This window comes from Corticium candelabrum, chromosome 11 (assembly GCF_963422355.1).
Source record: "Corticium candelabrum chromosome 11, ooCorCand1.1, whole genome shotgun sequence".
In the NCBI taxonomy this organism is placed as follows: domain Eukaryota; kingdom Metazoa; phylum Porifera; class Homoscleromorpha; order Homosclerophorida; family Plakinidae; genus Corticium; species Corticium candelabrum.
Genome location: NC_085095.1, coordinates 2,281,658 through 2,304,157, shown reverse-complemented (window position 1 = coordinate 2,304,157; position 22,500 = coordinate 2,281,658). Strand labels below are relative to the sequence as shown.

Genomic DNA, 22,500 nt, shown 5'->3' with positions numbered 1-22,500 from the left:
TTTCGCGCCGCCGTCTCGGCAGCATGACGTTAGCAACGACAAGCAGGTTTGGAGGGTTTGACCGATGTTGACGTCTTATCGACCGTTTACAGCCAACAAACAGCATCAAATGTTAGACGTTCGTTTGTTAATCATCTACAGCTGGCTATTTCTCCGCAGCGGCTCGAAATCGAGTGGAAATATCGCGATATTCGCAGCAGGATACACTGACCCGTGGCAAGGTGGTAGGAGTGACCAGACCAGACAGACGATCAAGAGACAACACTCGCATCTCCTGATTGTCGTCCTTCTCTTCTCTATTCTCTACACTGTTTTTACAGTTAGACGTTCGAGCTGTGTTGCTCGGATGTCGAGACCTGCTAGATGGTGCATGTTGCATGCATGCAGCCATTGATGCTGATTGTGACTTCACTTTTTTCAATTCACTTTCCAAAAGTAAGAGAGCTAAGCAGCGGCTATAATCGTGGAAAGATGGAAACTGCCTTGTAGGTTAAATTTTTTATTAGATTGGCAGTCAATGAGGTAGCCAGTGTTGTTTGCTGTTGAGGGCTACAGATGGTGGTGAGGGAGCAGCCATTGATGCTGATTTTGACTTAAAATTTTTTCAATTCGATTTTCATGAGGAGGAATGCTCGGCAGCGCTTATGTAATCTTGGAAAGATGGAAATGATTTGTAGCTAATTTTTTATTAGATTGACGTCAGCGAGATGGATAGCTAGAGATCCTTCAATGTTGTTTGTATATGTCAGTATTTGCATCTTGATTTTTCTCTATTTTATTCTGTTCTCAAATAAAGAAATAAACAAAGGTTATTAAAATTAATTTTGAACCATCAACAGTTGCTCTGATTCGATACGTAGAGATCTACAAGCAAACGTCAGTTCTTCACCTTTACTGACAAGCATGACAGTAGTGTACTATGACATCATCTCTTGCTCGTTGTCATCGCTCGTAGCCTCTTGTTCCGTAGACTTTTCTCGAATGGCTGCATCTGTGCTAGTAAACAGTCAAGGACAGAAATGGTTGATACAGGGTGTACACGTGCTAATAAAATGGCAGTCATTGAAAATAGTGAGGATATCGAGAAAAGTCGAAGTCTGCTCCAGTGGCGGACGACATGAGTGATGCCATGTCACTGTACCCCGTCTCAGAACCTCTGAAGACGTAACCGCTGGCTTTGTCGACCAGTTTGAGAATGCTTGCCATGCTCTCCTTGTCCTGTACACTCGTAAGTCAGAGTGCAGTCGAGTAGCAAGAACAAACGGAACGTGGATTACTAATGTAAACAGTGTACTGACATCTGGTATTACCTCAACGTTTAATGTTGCGAATGATACGAGACTGAAATCCTCTACCACTCCACTGATTGCTTCATTCAGTTTCTTGTAGTGTCTGTAGAATGGATCGTCGTTAAGAGTGTCCAATAAGTACGAGAGATCCAATGTCTCTGTGTAGAAATCCAACCCAAATGCTGAAACACACTGAACGATTACGAGTCGTCAGAAAAATGTTAATTAAAATATTGGTCATTTACCAAGTTTTCCATATTGTTGAATTAAGTCAATCTTGGATAGGACATTGATATGGGGGAGTTGTATTTGTAGCATAGTTGAGAGTGATGTTAGTAGGACGGCAATGAATTTGCCTGGATCACTGCAGTGATGTGAATCGACCAAATGGACAGAAACAAGCTGAAGTATGAGAGCAGTAGAACTTAGGTGAAAACACAGATAAATAGGGAATTAGTAATGTTGGTATATACACAGACAAATGAGGACAGACAGGGAGACAGAGAGACAGACAGACAAATGGACAGACACAGAGACAGACAGATATAGAATGCTAAAAACTATGTATGTACACACACCGCTGAATCTGAACTTCAGCTAGGTCCTACACACACACACACACACACACACACACACACACACACACACACACACACACACACACACACACACACACACACACACACACACACACACACACACACACACACACACACACACACACACACCATACCACATACTCTATATTCCCATTTTTGCAGTGCACTGACAATATTTCGAACTGCAGTATTGTGTGTGTAGAGTTCCACCTGCCCGGGACAGTCAAACAAGACATAGTCACTCTTGAGCTCCTGTAGTCTTCTCCTCAACCACTCAACGTTCTCAGCCAAGAACTCCATACAATAAATCAACGCTCCATTGGGTCCCAGCTTCAACATGGACATGACATCTTCCACTCTTATCAATTCTGACATGTCGATATCTGATTGGTAGGGCAGAGAATCGTTGGCTGGATCCAAGTTGACTACAGATACATTTCTGCCGAGTTGTCGGAGAAACTGTTGCATGCCTAGGCAGTAAGTCGTCTTGCCTGAGCCGGGTGGACCGATAACAAGCTGTCCGAATGGCATCTTTGTGTGCACGGTAGACTTGACAGCATCAGATCCCTGGGGAACGCACGCTAGCTTGTTTTGAACTCCCGGATAATTAGACTTGGGCGGGCACCGCTCTCCTCGCGCGCGCGTTAAGAGGAGCTGTGCGACTACGAATTATGATCTACGATTTTTCTGAACAAAGTTAAGAGCTTAGCTATGCACTGACAATAATAGTATATAATAACGTGATTTCCTCGGTTTATTAATATGCTAATTCTGAGAGTGTATTGTGCAGCATAGTCCCTGTTAGGCTCAAGAGTCTAGCTGGTCACTAGCAGAACAATACAAATGATACCGTAGAAAAGGCAAGAGACGAGATAAGTAGTAGGTAACAATGACAGGTCTTGTACTTATACTGCTGAGCATATTCTAGCTGTCGGTCAATAGATCACTACTGCAGTTATGCATGCATTCAATGTCACCACGTAGGCAGTGCATCCCACATGGCCTTTGTCTGTGCACGAGCATCAGGCGTATTACTGTAATCCAATGAGTCCGACGTCCACATTGCGATGCCTCTCAAGCCATTCGCCACCACATAATCACACTTCATCCCAATACTCTGTGGGTCATCATACCACACTTGATGTCGTCTGCCATCCGAAGCAACGTAGTCAAAGAACGGAGCACACAACGTTGCATTCCAGATTCTTCCACTTGTTGAGTTTATTAAAAGTTTCTGTATATCGCTATAGTTTTCCTCGCTTCCAGCAGCATCGCTGCAATTAACTCCTCGAAATGGCACTTCTTCGAGATGGCAAATATTACCATCTGACATACTGATACACGGATAGTTGTATCCATACCAGGGTTGCCCTAATACAAGTTTACTATCCGGGATACCATACTTTCTAAACATCTCGATGCCTTCCACCGTCTGAGGTAGAGGAGAGTTCGCACTTGCGATGCAAGCTCCGCGTATCTGACTTCTCTCATCGTACGACATAACAACTAAAAAATCCACAACATTGGCCAGTCCCACTGTGTCATAGCAGCGACCGTCGGCACAGTCTGGTGACCAGGCAATATCGAAGGAGACCTGCGATCCGGGTATCGCACCAGCGAAAGCCACTTTGGTGTCGAAAACCAACTGCGTCAGATCGTCTCGTAGGGCAGAGTCAGAGTCACTGATAGGGTCCTCGATATCAATATTAATGCCGTCCATGTGATACTCCTTGGCCATTTCTACTTGAGTTTTCAACCACAAGTCTCGTTCTGTTTTGTTTGTCAATTTGGCCACAGAAAAGAGTCCCCGTAAAACGACTCGTGCTCCTTTAGAGTGAGCGTAGCACATCAGTTCTGGGTCGTTTGGATTGCGGAATAGGGCAACAGTAGTCACTTTCGACCAATCGTATTGACGCCAGTTGTTTGGTTCAGTGGAGAAGGCAAAGATCTCTTGTTTTGGCGGTGACGCTATTGGCTGGCAGTGACTTTCATCCGAGCATGGACATGACGCTGATGCATAGCTCAGAAACGTGAAGAAAACTAACAATAACATTTTGTGTGAAATTGCGCATGCGTAATGTAGGTAAAGCAAATCAGAAACACTTTGTACTACTAGGCGTACTTTCTGTTCACTCTCACTTATCAAAACAATTTGATCGGTAGGTACTGTACTGCTAGTCTCGCGCAGCCAGCATCTCTCCCTTTGACTTCCGTTGGCTGCGCGGACTATTAGAATAGCTTAGCGCGCGCTACCTGCCAGTCGTCAGTTGAGTAAGTCGTTTGTCAGTCTAGAATCAAGGAATTGAGGGAATTTGCTAGTGCTGACACCAACACCGTGTTGATCATTGTTAGTGCACTGTTTATCTACTCGAGACGTACGATTTTGTTGCTACGTTCAATTTCCGTTTTCGATTTCCAGATCATCATGGCATTTCAAGTGGATGAATGGCAACAATACGTACTGGACAATCTGCCACAACTTGTTAAAAAGTTGTGTGTGTCTAGCATAACAGACCATTTGATCTCCCATCGTCTCATCTCTACAGAAGAAGCTCACATACTGAGGCATTGTCCGACAGAGGAAGAGCGCTGTCGGATACTTTTGTGCGACGTTTTACCGCGCAAGGGAAGTGGAAGTCATGTCCTGGATCGATTTTGTGAAGTTTTGGAAGCGGCAGGACAGCAGCATATTGTAAGGGAGGTTATGAAGAGAGGAGGCGTGGTATGTGCAGATCAGCCTGTAAGCGATCTGCAGACGGTACAGCAACAGCAGACCATCCAACAATCAGAATCTAATGAGCAGGTGCCTATGCTTGTGTAACGTGTGTGTGTGCGTGCGTGTGTGCGCGCACGTGCTTCAAAACAATGGTGAAACTGAGAATATTATCAACATATATAGAGAGGTCATGCGAGTCTCGTGAATTACTTACCCAATGGCGCTCAAGTGTAGTTTACTATCAAATTTTGAAATATCGAAATTTTGAAAATGTGGTTATTTTCATTGTTGCTGAATGCTTTTTTATTTTTATTATGCCACATTTGGGTCTGACTCTACATACTATATGGGTTATTGGTGGTTTTGATTAGTTCATGTGTAGCAGATGCAATAACATTCCAAGGGAGAAAATTACTACACTTCAGGGGTGCATGTCTTTTACCTCCACCGGCTAATCCAGATGAGGCGGTAGAGGTACTTTGGTAGAGTGGAAGTAAACAGGGTGGAAGCAAGGAAGAGACGCGGTGGTAGAGGTGAGCATGTGCAGTGTGTTGTTTGAGTAAATGGACAAAGTTAGTGAGGTTTTGACTGCGTGTGGAGCCGTTCTTGCCGTTTCTCTGGCTGATGAATCAGATTTGCTGAATCAGATTTGCTGATATCTCTTATCTTCAATGGCTTGATATCTCTTCTCTTAGAGGTGAGCATGTGCAGTGACCTACCTTTACCGAACCTCCACTGGCTCAACCAGTGAGAAGGTGGTTGAGTTGGTGGAGCTGGTGGAGCTCCAACGCCTTATTTGGTGGAGGTAAATGAAACGTGCAGGAACTCTACTGCCTCATCCGGATTAGCCGGTGGAGGTAAAAGAAACGTGCCCCAGCTACTTAAACTATAGAGGTTTGATTTGTGCATAGACTTTATCTCCTATATTTTGTGATCTGTATTTGTGAGAATGTATGAACTTGTTTACAAATCTTAATTAGACATATTGTAAGTTTATGGATTTGTTGGAAATGTGGCTGATTGTGCATCTCTATTCTGTAAAGTACGTACACCACTCTATGCCACATTTAGACTGGAAAGTGTCTATAGTTTTACCTGTAGAAGAGGTATGCAACTACCCCATGAGGCGTTGTTTTTCTTTACTGGAGATGGAATAGATGTTAAGCAGCTACTGGTAATAAGGTACTATTAGATGGCAGTATTGTCCCTGTAGAGTAAGTGGTTACACGTTAGAGGTGCATGGCTGCTAAATTGAGGTGGTCACTAGTACAGGTTTTGTTCTAGGTAATTTAGTTTATAGTAAAACTTGATTGAAATGGTTTTTATATTTGGGTGCAGTGTGATGGGCTCAATGGACAGGAAAAAAGCATGACAGAAGTTGTTCAGCATGCGCAGCAAGCTAGTACGACTGCACCCACTGAAGACAACTGCACCAGAGAGAGGGAGGAACTGTTGCAGCAGAAAGATGGGACTAGTGGATCAACAGTGGAAGCAACTACACCTTCAAAGGAAGAGGTAGATTCTGAGTGGAAACAGCGTTTGAAGCATTGCCATTCAGATCTTATAGCTGCTCTTCGCCCATGCTTGTTTTTGGATCACCTTCGAGGTTCTAATATACTTTCTCAAGAAGAACACACAGAGCTGCAAGAAGAGGCAGTGTCTGAAACTGATCGATCAGACAGGCTTCTATGTATTCTTTCTTGTAAGGGAAAGGGATCCTTTGAAGCATTCTGTAAGATTCTTTGTAATGTGGAGAAACAAAACCATATTGTAAGTGAAATTCTGAAAGTCCAAAATCCATCTTTACTTCCTATTGATGCCAACCGTCCACTTAGTGGGGAAACGATTGGTCAATCTGACAGCAGTGAGACACTCAAAAGGAAAAGACCCCATGAAAGTTCTAGTGATCCACCTTGTTCCAAATCGTTGCGTGCTGATGAAAGGATTCCAAGTGCAACTTTTATTTTTAGAAAGATAGATAAAGAAAATGTCAAGAACTGGAAGGAGAGTATTAGAGAAATGTGTCGAAAATGTTATAAAATAGCAAAAGAGAATGTAATGTTTTTGTACAGTTTTCCGCCAGCTGGTAATGTGGATCCCAAATTCTTTGGTGACACAGTCAACAAGATAGCTGTAATTCACTTGGTTGGTGTAGCACCAGATCGTGTTGAAAGGCACAGGAGCCGGTTAGTTTCTTTTGTTGCTGATTTCATGGACGTGAAAGAGGATCACATTCATTATAAGGGAGCAACTGGATGCTCATCTCTTGTTCTGTTTCAAATGCGAATGGATGACTACGTTAGACTTTTTTCTGTGCTAGCAGTGGAAGAACAATGCATTGCACTGTATCAAACATTGAAATGGATATTTCCAGAGTTACTTGGAGTCAAGTTTAGGCTAGGTGGTTTGCCACCAGTAGAATTGATCAATTTGGGAGTGAGCATGGAGAGAGTGTTAATGGACAAAGGTAGGCAGTTTCTCATTGTTTTGTTGTTGTTGTTGTTGTTGTTGTTGTGTGTGTGTGTGTGGTGCGATAACTCAGTTGGTTAGAGAGTCATCTTATGGAGTGATTACATCCGGGACCTTGCAGAATTGCAGGTTCAAGTCACAGTGATGGCGAGCTATGGCATAATTTCCTTGGGCAAGAAACTTACACACAATTTCCTCTCTCGACTGAGGAGTATAGATGAGTACCTGATCTTTGACTGGGGTGGCAAAGGCCTCTGACTGCGGCAAAGTCCACCAGCTACTGGGGTCCGGGCGGGACTTCGGGTGCCCACACTACAGTTGGCATCGCAGTCGGTGCTCCTGCGAGTACCTGGCCAGGCTCCAGGAGATTGCTTAGCACGGCCCATAGCTCCTACCCAGCCATCTGGCTGGGGGCATTACCGTTTAATGGCAGCTCCTTACCCATTTTCCATTGCCATTTGTGTGTTAGTTATACCAATATGAGAAACTGTCAAGAAGCTAAACTATTACAATGTACTCTTGAAATACGTATGACTATTCAGCATTTAATGCTACATACAAATAGAGCAATATTTTGGTATTTGACTGACTTGCATGCTACTGCTCAGCTCAATAATATTATTGAAAATAGCTGTGTCTGCGTGAAAATATAGTGATGGTGTTTGATTGTTTGTGTAGGAAGTAACATGAGAACTTTGAAAATTAACCAGATGACCATGTTGTCACTGTCAGCAATCGATTTAGTATTTCTTATCCTTTTACTCGCATTGAACTCATGATATTTATTTCTCTGTGTGTGTTGGTTGTGTAGCAATTTAAGTACATGAACAAACAGATATGTGATGTGTCTGACGTTGCTTATGGCTTAACTGATGGTCTGAGGAGATCTAAAATTCAGGTGATGCATGTGAGGCATTTCTGTTTATTTGACATGTGAAGTAGATCTGTTTGTAGATCATGACATTACAAAAAACCATTCTAGATGCAAAGAACGCAAGCAAACAGAACACACTAGCATTGGACGAACTTGAGAATGACAGAATTGGTCATGCAGCACAGGTAACAAGTGACAGAAGTATTGAACAACTATATATGGTTATCTGTTTGTGTGTGACCACAGCACATTGTAGGAGACCAGAATTCCAGTGCGGCATGTTTTACAAGAATGAAAGTGAGAAAGATTACCATTCCAAGAGATTTTTATGTATGTACCGGTACGTCCATACTGAACATTAAATAATTGTGTTTTGTAACTTGTTTCAGAAAAAGCTTGATATGATCAAATGGTTGCAAGAAGAAGTAGAGACAAAGTTGTCACAGAGACGACAAGTGCAACATTTTATTGTTTGGTTTTTGCTTGAGTTTATTTTAATGGAATTCGATGTTTAGTTGGCGGAGAGAACGTCATGCTGTCATACATTGCTAGATGGATTACAAACACGAATAGCTAATCTCAAGTTATCTAAGAAAAAGACTAAGACAGATCCAATGGTGAGCAATCGTTTATATGTTTCGTAGACTAAGAATGAAATGATAACACTGGCTTTGTGTAGATATCTTATTTATTATTTGAATTTTTGCTGTCATTTTGTAATAGAATGGAAAGAGGTGTACTGTATAACACTGTAATTATTATGCTTTTACAGTTGTTGATTGTATGAGTGTGTTTGTGTGTGTGTGTGTGCGTGTGTGTGTGTGTGTGTGTGTGTGTGTGTGTGCGTGTGTGTGTGTGTGTGTGTGTGTGTGTACGCAAGCACATGCATGTGTGTTTGCATGTCATGTGATATTTTATTTATTGTTTATACAAACTTGTGCTTGCTTATACACATGTACACTCTGTATTTGTACACTCTGTATTCGTACACTCTGTATTCGTACACTCTGTATTTTTACACTCTGTACACAGCAGGAAATTGTCGCATGTGAACTATTGTTGACAGCAGACTTGCATGAACAGACAGTATTGCTGTAGAGGTTGTGACAACCGACAATATCTGTTACTGATATGAAGTTTGACATTATATTATGTGTTAGTAATATTATATGAAGTTTGATTATGTATATATTTCAGACTTGAATCAGACATGCAAATATATGTGCAAATGATGTTTGACTTGTTTGGATTTTTATTTAAATTTTATCATTTTAGTTGTTTCCATCTATTGTACATGTTTGATTTTAGATCAGTCTGCCATCATGGACACAGTGGAATGTACACATGCCTTATGACAGTTGGTATTCATATAATATGATGGGAGAGCTTGAAGGCAGACTAGTGGTAGGAAGTGATGGTGGTAATCTGCATGTTCTCACTTCTAAACGTGATAAGTGGGACAAGTTTGTCAGAAAGAATGGTGACATCAGGAATGTAGTGTGTCATCAAGGTGTGTGTCTGGTGTGTATGTATGATGGAGATAAGGATCAGTTTGTAATTGAACAATTCTATTTGAATGAAGATGACAAATGGCGTTTTCTCACAGTTCTACCAAACGAACTGCAGTTGGATGGTGTATCTGTTGCTCTTCATGACAACTCACTGTATGTGGTGGGTGGTGTGACTAAGTCAGATGAGGTAGTGAAGACGGTATGCGTATGTGACCTTCACAGTGGTCATTGGTCTAAGATGGCTGACATGCAAACAAAACGTACTGTCTGTTCTTCTGTTATTATAAACAACACAATTTTTGTAGGAGGAGGATGGACTGATGGACCTTACCATAGTAATGTTGTTGAGTGTGCAGATGTCCGTGTTAGAAAATGGAGAACAATCCCCCCTACAACCTCTTATGACTGTGCAATGACATCAATCAGTAACAGCCTGGTGGGGACTGGAGGAACGACACAGCAGATGTCTGTTTCTTCTTCTTCTAATATTGTAGAGTTATATGATGAGAGAGCTACCAAATGGCTTCCTCTTCCACACATGACACACAAACGGTGGGCACATGCTGCATTCTCAACTCAGAATGGAGAGCTCATCACAGCAGGAGGGGTGTGTGAACAATATAGAAAGTTACTATCAATAGAAAGTCTGAAATGGAACTAGTATTTCCATTTTATTCTAATTTGTGTGTATTGTTAGCATAAACATGTATCATGTTTGGCAATAATTGACATCAACGAGCAAAGTTAGAGACATTTGTATTTAATTAATACAATGATATGATTATATCACACCAGCGATAATGAGGGCACGCTATGCATTCCAATCGGTCTTGGGTTTACTTGGTCCAAAATGGTATTAGTACTAGACTCGAGCCACTCTCTCCCCACCTTCGTCTATATTAGTACAGTACTATTACTGTAACCCTTGCGCACGTGCACTTAAGCTTCGATTAATTAAATAATTATTCATGCGTTAATGGAAAGTCACAAATATTTGAGGTTGCAGCTGTTTTGCGTACATTTCAGTATTAATTTTTGTATACAAATAATTCTTAGCGCGAGAGGTCTCGGGACTTCGAGGCAACACTGTCGCCATACCTCGCTATATGGGAGACGTAGTGTAAGTGCTGTGCTCATTTCATTCTACTTTTCCCATGTCTCAATATTTTGGATATGACTAGAAAACCTAAGAACCGTCGCTCTAAGCGATGGTTAGAGGAGAGAGTTCCCAAGGTGCACGAGAACGTTAAAAGCGCTTTATTCATTCGTGGTGGGCGGACAAATGACACTGTAATGAAAGCTTTGAAAGATTTGGTACGCCATGTTGTATTGATGACGTCAGAACTTGTTATTCTATGGTTTCTTATGCTCCAGCACGCGTTAAAGAAACCAGATGCCCGGATGTTGCAAAAGTAATTTACCCTGATGACCTCCACTTTGATAGTTCTGTGTGTGTGACGTTTATTGTAGGAAGAACATTCTAAGACCGTTTGAAGATCAAACGTCGCTGGTAAAATTTTTTCTCTGTTTGTGATGTCATGTAGATTATCTTTAGTTATAGTAATTATGTATTAGTGTGTTTATGATTATATATGTATGTTTGTATTATTTATATATATTTGTATTATTTATGTATATTTGTATTATTTATATATATTTGTATTATTTATATATATTTGTATTATTTATATATATATATATATTTGTATTATTTATATATATATTTGTATTATTTATGTATATTTGTATTATTTATATATATTTGTATTATTTATATATATTTGTATTATTTATATATATATTTGTATTATGTATATATATTTGTATTATTTATCAATATTTGTATTATTTATATATATTTGTATTATTTATATATATTTGTATTATTTATATATATTTGTATTATTTATATATATTTGTATTATTTATATATATATTTGTATTATGTATATATATTTGTATTATTTATCAATATTTGTATTATTTATATATATTTGTATTATTTATATATATTTGTATTATTTATATATATATTTGTATTATGTATATATATTTGTATTATTTATCAATATTTGTATTATTTATATATATTTGTATTATTTATATATATTTGTATTATTTATATATATTTGTATTATTTATATATATATATATATATTTGTATTATGTAGATATATTTGTATTATTTATCAATATTTGTATTATTTATATATATTTGTATTATGTATATATTTGTATTATTTATCTATATTTGTATTATTTATCTATATTTGTATTATTTATATATATTTGTATTATTTATGTATGATTGTGGTATATTGTTTGGTGCAGGAATTCTTTAGTCAAAAGAGTGATGCGTCACTCTTTGTTTTCGGCACGCACTCCAAGAAAAGACCCAATAATTTAGTATTTGGTAAGAGAATGTTAATAAAATAGCAATATTGTTATATGTGATAAATGCTAACATACTCAACAACAAGAATAATGAATAAATTTAATAAGTTATATAAATAATAAATAATAAATAATATAATTATAAATTAATAAAATAATAAATATTTAAATAATTATGTACATAAAGTTGCATTAGTAATTTGTTTGTTGGAAATTTGTATGTTGTACAGTAGAATCTGGCTAATTTAAACAGCTTTGTATCACGCTTGGCACACATAGCTGCTAGATTATTCAATTAGGCCGCACTGAAACATTGTCTGATTGAGGTAACCAGGGGCAGATACAGGGGCACTCTTTGCTGGGGGCACCCGGATAGTTATTTACCTGTTCTGGATGATTCCTCGCAGACCAGACCATGTCATGTGGTGGCTGCACTCACCTGGGTAGGTCGTTACCTCTCCCTCGCTGAGTTAGCTCTCCCGGGTGGTTCCTCACAGACCAGAACATGGCATTCAGTACATATACATAAGGTCCTTCTATCACTGAAGTAGAACAATTGCATTCAGGTATGCAAAGAGTCAAATTGCAGTCTTCTAACTCAAGTCTAGTATTGCACTGCCGGGGAGGGGAGGGGGCACGTGCCCCAGGTGCCCCATCCTGTATCCGCCCTTGCCTCATCTCCAGACTTTCTCATGCTAGTCTTGTCCTGTGCCCATATGACAATTCCAAGCATGACAAGACTAGCACGAGAGAGTCTGGGGACAAAGCTATATCCTCCCCTTGTAACATACAGTGGAAAAAGACGGGCGGGCTAAGTTTTTTTATTTAATTAATCATCGTGATTCATCTAACTCAGCGTCTTGTTTGGTGGAAGTGTCTGTGGTTGCAGTTTGCATGCTGAGTACATCGTCCACTTGATCGCCGAATCCAACTTCCTGCAATACCTCACAAAGACTACAGTTGCCAGGCACACGAAGAATCTTGCCATCTTTCAAAACATGTGCCCCCTTGGACATGGATATGCCCAGGCCAACAGAAAACATATTTAAATATAAAAAACTCAGCGGCCCTCCAAACACGAGCGGGCGGGTTACCCAATCAGACAATTTTTTGGGTGCGCCCATAATTATCAAAACGTTTGGCTTTAGAAAGGGTGCTTTGTCGATTGCCGTACTGCTCACCAAAGATGGTGCACGACGTTGTTTCCTATTTGTCTATTTCTCATCCGTACTTGTCTACATGTATTGCCTTGCTGTACAACATGCTCAATAATCTGAAACTGAATGTCTCGAACGTTTGTGGCTTGGATTTGTGAAGTTATGCACATGACTGCATTTGGATTAGATTAGAGAGATTTTAATGTGTTAACAGCATCTTTACGGTAGATGGTGGTGGTTGCTTGATTGTATTACTTTTATACATGTATACAGGTAAATGGAGTGTAGTACGGGTAATGTGTGGGATGTTGTGTTAGGAAGGATGTTCAACCACCATGTTTTGGACATGATTGAGCTGGGAATCGATCATATGAAGCCAATGCAGGAGTTTCAAGTGAGACAGACCTAGCAAGACTTGAAAGTTGAATTCCTTCCTTTTGTCATTGTATTTGTTCTTTTCATCTATTGTCTGCTGGTTTATAATATTGTTTGTTTGCATGCCCATCTTGGTGCTGGTGTGTGTGTGTGTGTGTGTGTGTGTGTGTGTGTGTGTGTGTGTGTGTGTGTGTGTGTGTGTGTGTGTGTGTGTGTGTGTGTGTGTGTGTGTGTGTGTGTGTGTGTGTGTTCTCTGTTTGTTGTTTGTGTGTTTTATTTGCTTGTCTTGTTAGACTTATGCACAGCTGTTTGTTCATTTCTTGTTCACGTGTTCATGTAAAGAAATATGCATGAAAGGCATGCATTATAATTATTTGCAATTTAATTAATGTATTATTATAGGCAGTATGAGGAAATGTATTATGTGGTGTATTGTTGCTAGGCCTGTTGTCACTTGTTTCTTAGTCAACTTGTTGTACCAGTTGTTAGTACTTTTTCTATTTCTGTTAGACTGAGAAATGCAGCATTGGCTGCAAACCTTGTCTTGTCTTTTCTGGTGATCGTTTTGATCAGTCAGAGGATTTCAAGAGATTGAAAAGCTTGCTAACAGGTACTGTACTCTCTCTCTCTCTCTCTCAAATTGGACTTTGTCACGCTGGTTGAATGTAATTGCTTGATAGATTTTTTCAGTCGAGGTTATGTGGATAAGATGAGCCTTAGAGGATTAGAACACGTGCTGTCTTTTACAGCAAATGGTGACCAAGTCTACATGAGAAGTTACAGGTCAGATCTGATGTAGGATTAAAGTGAACTAGAATGTAAATGTTGTAACTCGTTGAGTACCTGTAGTCTTGAAGACACAGGTTGCTCTCGTTGTTGAAACAGAACTTCTTTTTGTGAGACTGACTAGTACAATTTACAGGTTGTGTGTTCTTTTTCATTAGCTGTTGCACGAGACTGTGATTTAAAAATTTTAAATCTTTTTTTCAAAACGTATTGCAAGAAGGAAAAGATTGAAGAGAATTAGAATATGCAAAGCTGAGATATGACAGTTGAGTTTTACATGTACGTTCAATAAACACATACAACAACAACACAACAATTTGCGATTTGTTTTTGTGTCAGCGAATTATTCAAAGTCTTTGTGAAGGTTGTTCTTTTGGACAATTTGTTTTGTTGTGTAACTTTAAATGTCTGAGAGTATAGTTTGCTATACTGTAGGTGTAAGCGAAGAGCAACTGAGACATTTAGGAATTGACAATATTAAAAGCAAATTTAGTGTGTTTAACGATGCATAGCTACTGTTTGCATGTTTCAGCAGTTTGTTGTTTTTCTTTTAGTTTTTGTCAGTTTAGATTAGCATATCTATAGTGTTAGTGATATTGTCTGTTGTTCAGGACTGCTTTAAAGAAATCTGGAGGAAAGATTCCTCGCATTGAACTAGTTGAGATAGGTCCGTCACTTGACTTCTCTATGAGGAGATCTCACTTAGCGTCTGAGGATCTAATGAGGGAAGCTCTAAAGCAACCCAAGGAATTGAAGGTTTGTGAGTGGGCTTGGAGAATTTAGCGTTGCAAATTAAGGGGCTGGTCATTATATTGATTGTTGGGGGGGCTGGCAAAATTTCTCGAGGTCCACAAAATATGTGACCCCTGCAAAATATGCCTGCTGAAATCTTCTGCCCCCAATCTCTGTTGGTTAGCTTACTTTAGATGACCACATATATGTGCATATACATGCAGTCTAGATAATAAATTAGGTATGTACAATAAAAAGTAGTCTGTTCAGGGCTCAACTGTGTCTAGGTATGATATGTAAAGTTGGTCCTTTCTATTCAACCCGCTGACAAAACAAGTAAAGCAGGAATCGTCGCTTTCAGCAATGCAAGTGTGCAAAGCCCCTAGAAATATACTGTTCTTGCATACAATTGTATACATAAACATCCTGAAAAATGATGACTCCCCAACAAAAGGTAACTCAAATGCTTAGTGACCCTTGCAAATCACTGAATTTCAAAGTTATGACCCCCTAGCAAATTTGCCAGCCCCTCCGGACACTTAATAATGACCAGCCCCTAAGCTTTGCTTTACTCAGGCGAAAAAGAAGAAAAACGTGGGTTACGACGCTTTTGGTACAAAGACTGGTAGAATTCACATGCAGAGACAAGATTTGAGCAAATTGCAGACACGGAAGATGAAGGGATTGAAAGAAATTCGAAAGAAACGAAAACTTGCAGCAGAGTCTGATAGCCATGTAGAAGAAACTGCTTTTAAAAGAAAGAAAGTTGCATAAATGTAGATGAATGAAATCGGAAGTGAGCTCTGTTGTGCTATTGCGCATGCGTTACAGTAACTGTACACTGTACACGTGTACTTGCAAAACATATTTGTTTAATTAGCTAATAAAGGGTAATATACGTATTAGTAGAAGTACGACTTTAGTACGTATATGATATCCAACAGAGTATTGATCAGTCTAGCTATAGATCTAGGAAACTATCGATATCAAAGACAAATAGACGTCTACGTAGGTACAGTCGAGAACACTGTCTAGTAATGACGTCAACAGAGGCCACTAATAGCAATGGAAAAGAGTCCTACAGCTGCAGTTGGCACAAACTGGCAGCGAAAGGAACTAAAAAGTGATGTGTAGACAACGCGCAAAGGGTTGGGACTCCGAGTAAATATACGGGTATATAGTATTGTTTTGCTCCGCCTATTTGACATCCCGTATATACGGGCGTCCTGTCAAGCATCCGAGTCATTGTTTGACAGGGCAATGAAAAAGTTACTACGCCCTTCGTGCCGCTCCAGACCAAGCGACATAGAAGAAGTTCTAAAGTGCAGCGACTTCAAACTGAAAAAAGTACGCGGACACTAAGGCAAGAAAACGAATTCAGCAAATATTTTTGCTCTGCTCTGTTTTCTAGACTGTACGTCATGGTCTACCTCAGCATCCGACAGCTATTGCAATTGATCCGGTGCTGGGTATTTTTGCTGTTGGGTCACGTCTAGGCGGCATTAGAATATATCCTTTTGCTCTACAAAAATGATTAAGTTACAGCTATTGTCATGATCAAGTAGCTCCTGTGCGGAGGTTGTTGATTCTTGACGTTGTTTTACTATGGGAGACACAGGGATAGATAGTTATGTGGAGCATGAAGAGGAGGCTGAAATACTGCAGCTGCTGTTTCTCATCAATGAGGTAATTGGTTGCGCGTGTGTTTACTACGACTGAAGGATCGGATTGCGACAATTTTGCAAACTAGCAGAAACTAGCAGAAACAAGGGCAGAATGACTGAATACCGGCAGAATGACTGAAATTTACAGGATGACCAAATACGGGCATAATGACTGAAATGTACAGAATGACGGAATTTACAGAATGACTGAATACTGGCAGAATGACTGAATACCGACAGAAGGACTGGATACACGGACAGAATGACTGACTGAATGCTGGTGGTGGGCGTGGTGAGTCTAAATTTGGAGCGTTTCCAGGGACCAACACATTCAGACAGTGAAACATTCATCAGTTAGCCTTTTCAGAAAACTTATTTTTGATGCATGTTGTAATTAGTATAATACGTTTAATGAAGGCTGTTAGCACTAAAGAAGTTTTAATTAAATGAAATTTAAACTTAATTAACAGAATTTGATCAATTTGTCAGTTTCTTTGACTCTCATAACTGCTCCACCTGGTTCTTATGTTGTTGCTGTTGACTAGATTTGCTGGTGTGTGTGTGTGTGTGTGTGTGTGTGTGTGTGTGTGTGTGTGTGTGTGTGTGTGTGTGTGTGTGTGTCTGTCTGTCTGTCTGTCTGTCTGTCTGTCTGTCTGTGTGTGTCTGTCTGTCTGTGTGTGTCTGTCTGTCTGTCTGTGTCTGTCTGTCTGTCTGTCTGTCTGTCTGTCTGTCTGTCTGATTGTTTCTGTGTGTGTTTGTATGTGTGTGTGTGTGTGTGTGTGTGTGTGTGTGTGTGTGTGTGTGTGTGTGTGTGTGTTTCTGTGTGTGTGTGTGTGTGTGTGTGTGTGTGTGTGTGTGTGTGTGTCAGAGGTTGATACTTGCATTCTGTTTAAGGGCGTCCTGATTAGTCTTACTAACGGTGAAGTCTTGCATATGTGGAGTTTGAGACAGAAAGTTCCAAGCATTGTTCAACAGCTTAAGTTTAACAGAGAAAAGTACATTTGCATTGGTGCCCCGTTTGTCCTTCGTTATGTTCATTTGCCATTTTGTGTAGTTGTTTTCTTTGTCTGTCACAGTGTGTTTGTGTTGTATCATTTGATTGCATGCGTGTCAGTGTGTCTGTTTGTTATTCAATAAATAACTAATTAAATTAAGTGTATTTCAATTGTTAATTCAATTTATTCAATTGAGTGTCTTGGTTGTCTTGTCTTTTTGGTCAGATTGGTGTACACACGTTTTGTATTTGTATTTTCTTCCTTGTTTGTGATCTTGATGTTGCTGTTTAGAGTGACGTGCTGTTGTCTTCCTCTGCAATCGCAGTGGCTCTACGTTGGTACAGACGGTGGAAACGTGTGCTTTGTTGACGCGCATAGCCTCAGTCTCTCTGCTTATGTTATTCGATGGAATCGGGCTATCACATTGTTAGACTCATCGTTAATGCTCATTACATGCATAAGTTGTTGATTACTAGATATTGTTCTACAGGCAGCAGAGGGAAAAACCTGGAGGTGTAGTGTTTCTGTCTGAGCAGCCGACAGACACAAACAAGGTAGGTGCTTTTGTGTGACTCGAGTAATGATCTGATCAATAAGTTACAAGCGGCAGATGATTCTTATTTGAAAGTCATAATTAACAGATGCTGAAATACATGTATGTATCGGGAATTTCAGAAACAGTGCCCAACCCGCGATTTGACCTTGTGTCTCGAAGTTGGTCAATATTCCGAGGTTGTATTAGTAACGTGTGTTACCATACTACAGTGTAAGTACCGGTATACTACAGCAACCAGACAGCTGTTTTACACTATAGAACAGAAGTTGAGGTTTTGTCAGAAAGCTGAAAGAAGAATTCGGAAGCAATGTCAGCCTTACGTCGCGTGAGCTGGGTATTGACCGGTAGAGCTAGGGTACGAGATGGAGAGATAAATTAGCCTCTAAAGAAATGCCTGGCAAGAAGCGTAAGAGGGCAGTCAGGTCTGGTTGTACTCCTAAGTTTATAATAGACAAAGTATGCATGATGGGCCTCACACTTGCCTACTCTGTGGTACATGTACTGTACTCAAGTCATTTTTGCTAATTTCCGTAGTTTCCTATGTAGCACCCAGGCGATTGTTGGAATGGATTTTCTTCCATAAAAATCTAATTGTCCGTATTGCGGTCCTGGGCGCTGTTTCAGAAATTCCATGTACCATTAACTGTTGGACCCGGTATATGCACTCCACTTGTTTACCATGCATGAATGTTCTCCAGTATCATCCACTTCTGAAATATTATCAGAAGTGTGTTACGTATCACTCTACTGGCCAAACTTTGATAAACTAACGTTATTTAATATACAGACGTGGGCATAATTATGGAGCCACCCTGAGCATGTGACTTAGATTTAAAAATTATTGGACTTTCTCAGACACTTGCAAGTACATGCATCTATATGTGACAGCTGCACTTTAGAACAAGTTATAATGGTAAGGTAATGGCTCTGATTGTGCCATCCTCCTATCTTAGATTGGGGGTGATGTTTGACTTGTTGAGATCGATACACGACTGCTTCTTGCATGCTGTCAGTTCAACCAGTAAATTTAAAATTTAATAATCAAAACAGTTTTCAAAAAGCTTCTAAACAATAAAATGACTTTGTTTATGTCTGAAGACATACTCAAAGATTAAATAGAGACTATACGTTTCAGTTTACTCGCATATTGTGAGTCTGCTCTTGTGACATCACAACATGGACGCGGGTTGGACATGGTAATGCATGGCAGCGGCGGTTAGTCTGGTCATTCTCTTGATCTTTTTGTTGCTATTGGTTGTCAAAACGTCCAATCAGAACATATAAATACCCAAATACTGTAGCATGATTTGATGTAGAATCAGTGGGTCAGCAGGTGTATTCACAAATCTTTAGTGTTCTTTTGATTTCCATGCCTCAGCTGATATGGGGGGGGGGGGGTGGCTCCATAATTATGCCCATGTCTGTATTTAGACCACACGTAATGTTACTTTATTGTTGAGTAGCTTTTATTGATTTAACTGATCATGTAGGTTGACAAGATGTGCTTTGTGGATAGTAGGCTTGAACAAAAAATAGTTGGGGTCATTGTATCCACAGGCTGCTTACATATTTTTTCTAATCGAGTGTGGCGGCTCTGGCAATCATACAATAACCACCTCTGCTCATTTGACAGTTCCTGTGCGATCATTGAGACATAATACAGGTTAATTGTTTCCTTAAAGAGACATTTCGGAGATTTGTGTTAATGCAACATTTCAGAAACGTGTGCTAACGTACATTTGTGGCAAAAAGCAATGGGCTGCATGCGCTGATGGAAGTGACAAGAACGTGAATTATCTGCAACGCGAAGTTACAGTTGAGTCCAGTATTTACGACAGGGCCTCCTTTGGTGTGTGGTAAAAACAGCTGTCCATACGTGGTCTGTCGCACATTAACACAACTAAAAGGATAAAGAGGCGAGCGGTATTGGCGTCCGGATCTGTTTCGCCATTCGGATCTGTTTTGGCATCCACCGCGCTTCACCAACTGCTGTCGATGTCACGTGATGTTACATGTGATGGCGACAAAACCCTCTTCAGCGTTACGTTAGAAAAGCGTTGCCCGCTTCATAAGTATGAGTAAGTTGTGCATAAGTGTTTCAGCTACTGAACCAAACAGCACACTTTGCAAACTGCGATCTACTGTAGATATTCGAGAAGTTGGAGCCCCGATCAAAAAAGTTACAAACGCGTCCGATAGAATTTATCATTTAATCAGTTAAAGCGTATGTAAGCATATCTCGTTCTGCAAATGCGTCAAATGTCTCAATTTGATTGTTGGTAACCAACAATCAAAGGTGTATGCTGGGCGCAATTTACTATCGCATGTGGCCAAAATGTTCCTTTAAAATTAAACGCCTTGGGCTCTTTCAGAGGTTAATTAAAGTAATAGAAAATTCTACATGAAATTGTTGCATTCTAGGATGTTCAAATGTCTGTCTGTCACGTGTCTAGTTTAATTGCCTTGACGTGTAAAGTGTCATTACTTTGTTCTATTAGATTTTGATTGGATATAGAAAGAGTCAGGCCGTTCTGTGGGATCTCAAATCGCAATCGGCTCTAATGCGATTCAAATATTCGTCTGTAAGTACGACATCTGCGATGCACTCGTAACTTGCCTGTGATTTTATTATGTAGAATTTCTACTGTGTTTCATGGTTGCACGACGGCAGCAAGTTTGTCTGCGGTCACTCTAACGGTCACTTGACAATTTGGACGCCAAAACACGAGATGCCGTCAGACACATTTACAGTTCATGGTCAGAAAGTTTTGTAATGTGAATGAATGCTATTTGTATCTTGAGGCATTTTGTGATTTTTAGGAGGACAAAGTGAGGCTCTCTCGCCCGTCACTCATATAGAATGGTTGAGCAGAACGGACGGGTTGGTTATGTTAGAATATATTGTGTTAGCTATTTTGGTGGTGTATGTATGTACAATGACGTCTGTCTGTCTGTGTGTTTGTGTGTCTGTCTGTGTTTGTCTTTCTGTTTGATCTGTCTGTCTTTCTGTCTGTATGCCTGTCTGTGTGTTCGTCTTTCTGTTTGTCTGTCTGTCTGTGTGTCTGTCTATGTGTTTGTCTTTTACTTTGTATGTCTGTCTGTGTATTTGTCTTTCTGTTTTGTGTCTGTCTGTGTTGATGTGTTTGTCTGTGTATATTTGTGTGTTTGTGTGTCTGTCTGTGTGTCTGTTTATGTGTTTGTCTTTCAGTTTGTATGTCTGTCTGTGTGTCTGTCTGTGTGTTTGTCTTTCAGTTTATATGTCTGTTTATGTGTTTGTCTTTCAGTTTGTATGTCTGTCTATGTGATTGTCTTTCTGCTTGTCTGTCTGTTTGTGTCTGTCTGTCTGTCTGTCTGTGTGTTGTTTTTCTTTCTGTTTGTATGTGTGTCCGTGTTTCTGTCTGTGTGTTTGTCTTTTGTTTGTATGTCTGTCTGTGTCTGTCTGTGTGTTTGTCTTTTAGTTTATATGTCTGTCTATGTGTTTGTTGTTTAGTTTATATGTCTGTTTATGTGTTTGTCTTTCAGTTTGTATGTCTGTCTATGTTATTGTCTTTCTGCTTGTCTGTTTGTTTGTGTTTGTGTGTTTGTCTGTCTGTCTGTCTGTCTGTCTGTCTGTGTGTTTGTCTTTCAGTTCGTATGTCTGTCTGTTTGTGTGTTTGTCTTTCAGTTTGTATGTCTGTCTGTGTGTCTGTCTGTGCCTGTAAACACAATACCTCTTGAACAGCTTAACATATCAATACAAAATTTCTATTTAATTTTATGTTATTAAAATGAGAGTTGTATATATATATATATATATATATATATATTGTGTGTGTGTGTGTGTGTGTGTGTGTGTGTGTGTGTGTGTGTGTGTGCGTGTGTGTGTGTGTGTGTTGAGATAAAGTGCTGGTTTGCCTGTAGAGACCCTATGATTGTGTTTGCTGGTGGATTGCTTAAGTCTCAGCATCAAGTACGTCGTGGATTGGTGACAGTGTTATGTGATGAGAAGAAGGTGACGTTGCCATTGGATGCGCCCGTTATTGGTCTTGGTTGTATATGTCGGCAGTTGTTTGAGAACGGTGAGTTGGAAAGTGCAGTGTGTTATATTTTGTCATTTTAGTTTGTCTGTCTGTTTATCTGTCTGTTTACCTGTCCATCTGTTTATCTGTCTGTTTGGCTGTTTGTCTCTCTGTCCTGTCGGTGTGTCTGCCTGTCTGTCTGTCTGTCTGTCTGTCTGTCTGTCTTTCAAGGTTGTGGACGCATCTTATCTTGCTCTCTGAGCTTAGCATTTGCCTTCGTCTCACAGTTGGATGGTCTCTTGTTGTCATTTCTTTGTCCCATCATCTTCTTGTGGCTTCAGTTGGCGTCTGCTGCCAGTCAGGATTATGTATGCACCTTTCTCTG

The 22,500-nt window shown here is 39.9% G+C and overlaps 5 protein-coding genes across 9 annotated transcripts in view; 3 read left to right on the top strand and 2 right to left on the bottom strand.

Annotated features, from left to right (window-relative positions):
• Positions 1 to 855: 855 nt before the first annotated feature.
• Positions 856 to 2,453, bottom strand: LOC134186575 (GPN-loop GTPase 2-like). Its single transcript, XM_062654563.1, has 5 exons — positions 2,030 to 2,453; positions 1,535 to 1,691; positions 1,311 to 1,471; positions 1,082 to 1,218; positions 856 to 993 (listed from the first exon to the last, which is right to left on the bottom strand). The coding sequence occupies exons 1-5, from the start codon at positions 2,417 to 2,419 to the stop codon at positions 918 to 920; spliced, it is 921 nt and encodes a 306-aa protein (XP_062510547.1). The 5' UTR covers positions 2,420 to 2,453; the 3' UTR covers positions 856 to 917.
• A 215-nt stretch (positions 2,454 to 2,668) lies between these two features.
• Positions 2,669 to 4,069, bottom strand: LOC134186337 (di-N-acetylchitobiase-like). 2 transcript variants are annotated; one of them, XM_062654269.1, is made up of 2 exons: positions 4,011 to 4,069; positions 2,669 to 3,928 (listed from the first exon to the last, which is right to left on the bottom strand). In XM_062654269.1, exon 2 carries the CDS (start codon positions 3,735 to 3,737, stop codon positions 2,862 to 2,864), a length of 876 nt encoding a protein of 291 aa, XP_062510253.1. In that variant the 5' UTR covers positions 3,738 to 3,928; positions 4,011 to 4,069; the 3' UTR covers positions 2,669 to 2,861. The 2 variants fall into 2 exon arrangements, with proteins under 2 accessions (XP_062510253.1, XP_062510251.1); XM_062654267.1 differs by lacking the exon at positions 4,011 to 4,069 and having other exon boundaries at positions 2,669 to 3,963.
• A 75-nt stretch (positions 4,070 to 4,144) lies between these two features.
• On the top strand, positions 4,145 to 10,247 carry LOC134186336 (uncharacterized). 3 transcript variants are annotated; one of them, XM_062654266.1, is made up of 11 exons: positions 4,145 to 4,235; positions 4,308 to 4,691; positions 5,943 to 7,071; positions 7,752 to 7,816; positions 7,885 to 7,971; positions 8,028 to 8,132; positions 8,194 to 8,277; positions 8,337 to 8,402; positions 8,463 to 8,564; positions 9,256 to 9,457; positions 9,530 to 10,247. In XM_062654266.1, exons 2-11 carry the CDS (start codon positions 4,314 to 4,316, stop codon positions 10,117 to 10,119), a joined length of 2,808 nt encoding a protein of 935 aa, XP_062510250.1. In that variant the 5' UTR covers positions 4,145 to 4,235; positions 4,308 to 4,313; the 3' UTR covers positions 10,120 to 10,247. The 3 variants fall into 3 exon arrangements, with proteins under 3 accessions (XP_062510250.1, XP_062510249.1, XP_062510248.1); XM_062654265.1 differs by having other exon boundaries at positions 8,194 to 8,244; positions 9,256 to 10,247; XM_062654264.1 differs by having other exon boundaries at positions 9,256 to 10,247.
• A 285-nt stretch (positions 10,248 to 10,532) lies between these two features.
• On the top strand, positions 10,533 to 15,818 carry LOC134186338 (ribosome production factor 2 homolog). Its single transcript, XM_062654270.1, has 10 exons — positions 10,533 to 10,578; positions 10,640 to 10,772; positions 10,833 to 10,870; positions 10,929 to 10,968; positions 11,790 to 11,871; positions 13,327 to 13,403; positions 13,895 to 13,994; positions 14,065 to 14,167; positions 14,782 to 14,926; positions 15,479 to 15,818. Exons 1-10 carry the CDS (start codon positions 10,565 to 10,567, stop codon positions 15,674 to 15,676), a joined length of 930 nt encoding a protein of 309 aa, XP_062510254.1. The 5' UTR covers positions 10,533 to 10,564; the 3' UTR covers positions 15,677 to 15,818.
• A 316-nt stretch (positions 15,819 to 16,134) lies between these two features.
• The window catches only part of LOC134187075 (syntaxin-binding protein 5-like), a 17,258-nt gene continuing 10,892 nt past the window's right edge, over positions 16,135 to 22,500 (top strand). The window contains exons 1-10 of one of the 2 annotated variants that reach the window (XM_062655192.1): positions 16,135 to 16,249; positions 16,314 to 16,411; positions 16,507 to 16,588; positions 17,461 to 17,561; positions 17,853 to 17,987; positions 18,052 to 18,115; positions 20,616 to 20,699; positions 20,754 to 20,874; positions 20,938 to 20,998; positions 22,018 to 22,175. In XM_062655192.1, the coding sequence (XP_062511176.1) occupies positions 16,163 to 16,249; positions 16,314 to 16,411; positions 16,507 to 16,588; positions 17,461 to 17,561; positions 17,853 to 17,987; positions 18,052 to 18,115; positions 20,616 to 20,699; positions 20,754 to 20,874; positions 20,938 to 20,998; positions 22,018 to 22,175 (991 nt within the window). In that variant the 5' untranslated portion in view covers positions 16,135 to 16,162. Of the gene's footprint in view, positions 16,250 to 16,313; positions 16,412 to 16,506; positions 16,589 to 17,460; positions 17,562 to 17,852; positions 17,988 to 18,051; positions 18,116 to 20,615; positions 20,700 to 20,753; positions 20,875 to 20,937; positions 20,999 to 22,017; positions 22,176 to 22,500 lie in introns of those variants that run through there. The other variant, XM_062655193.1, reaches the window with a different exon arrangement.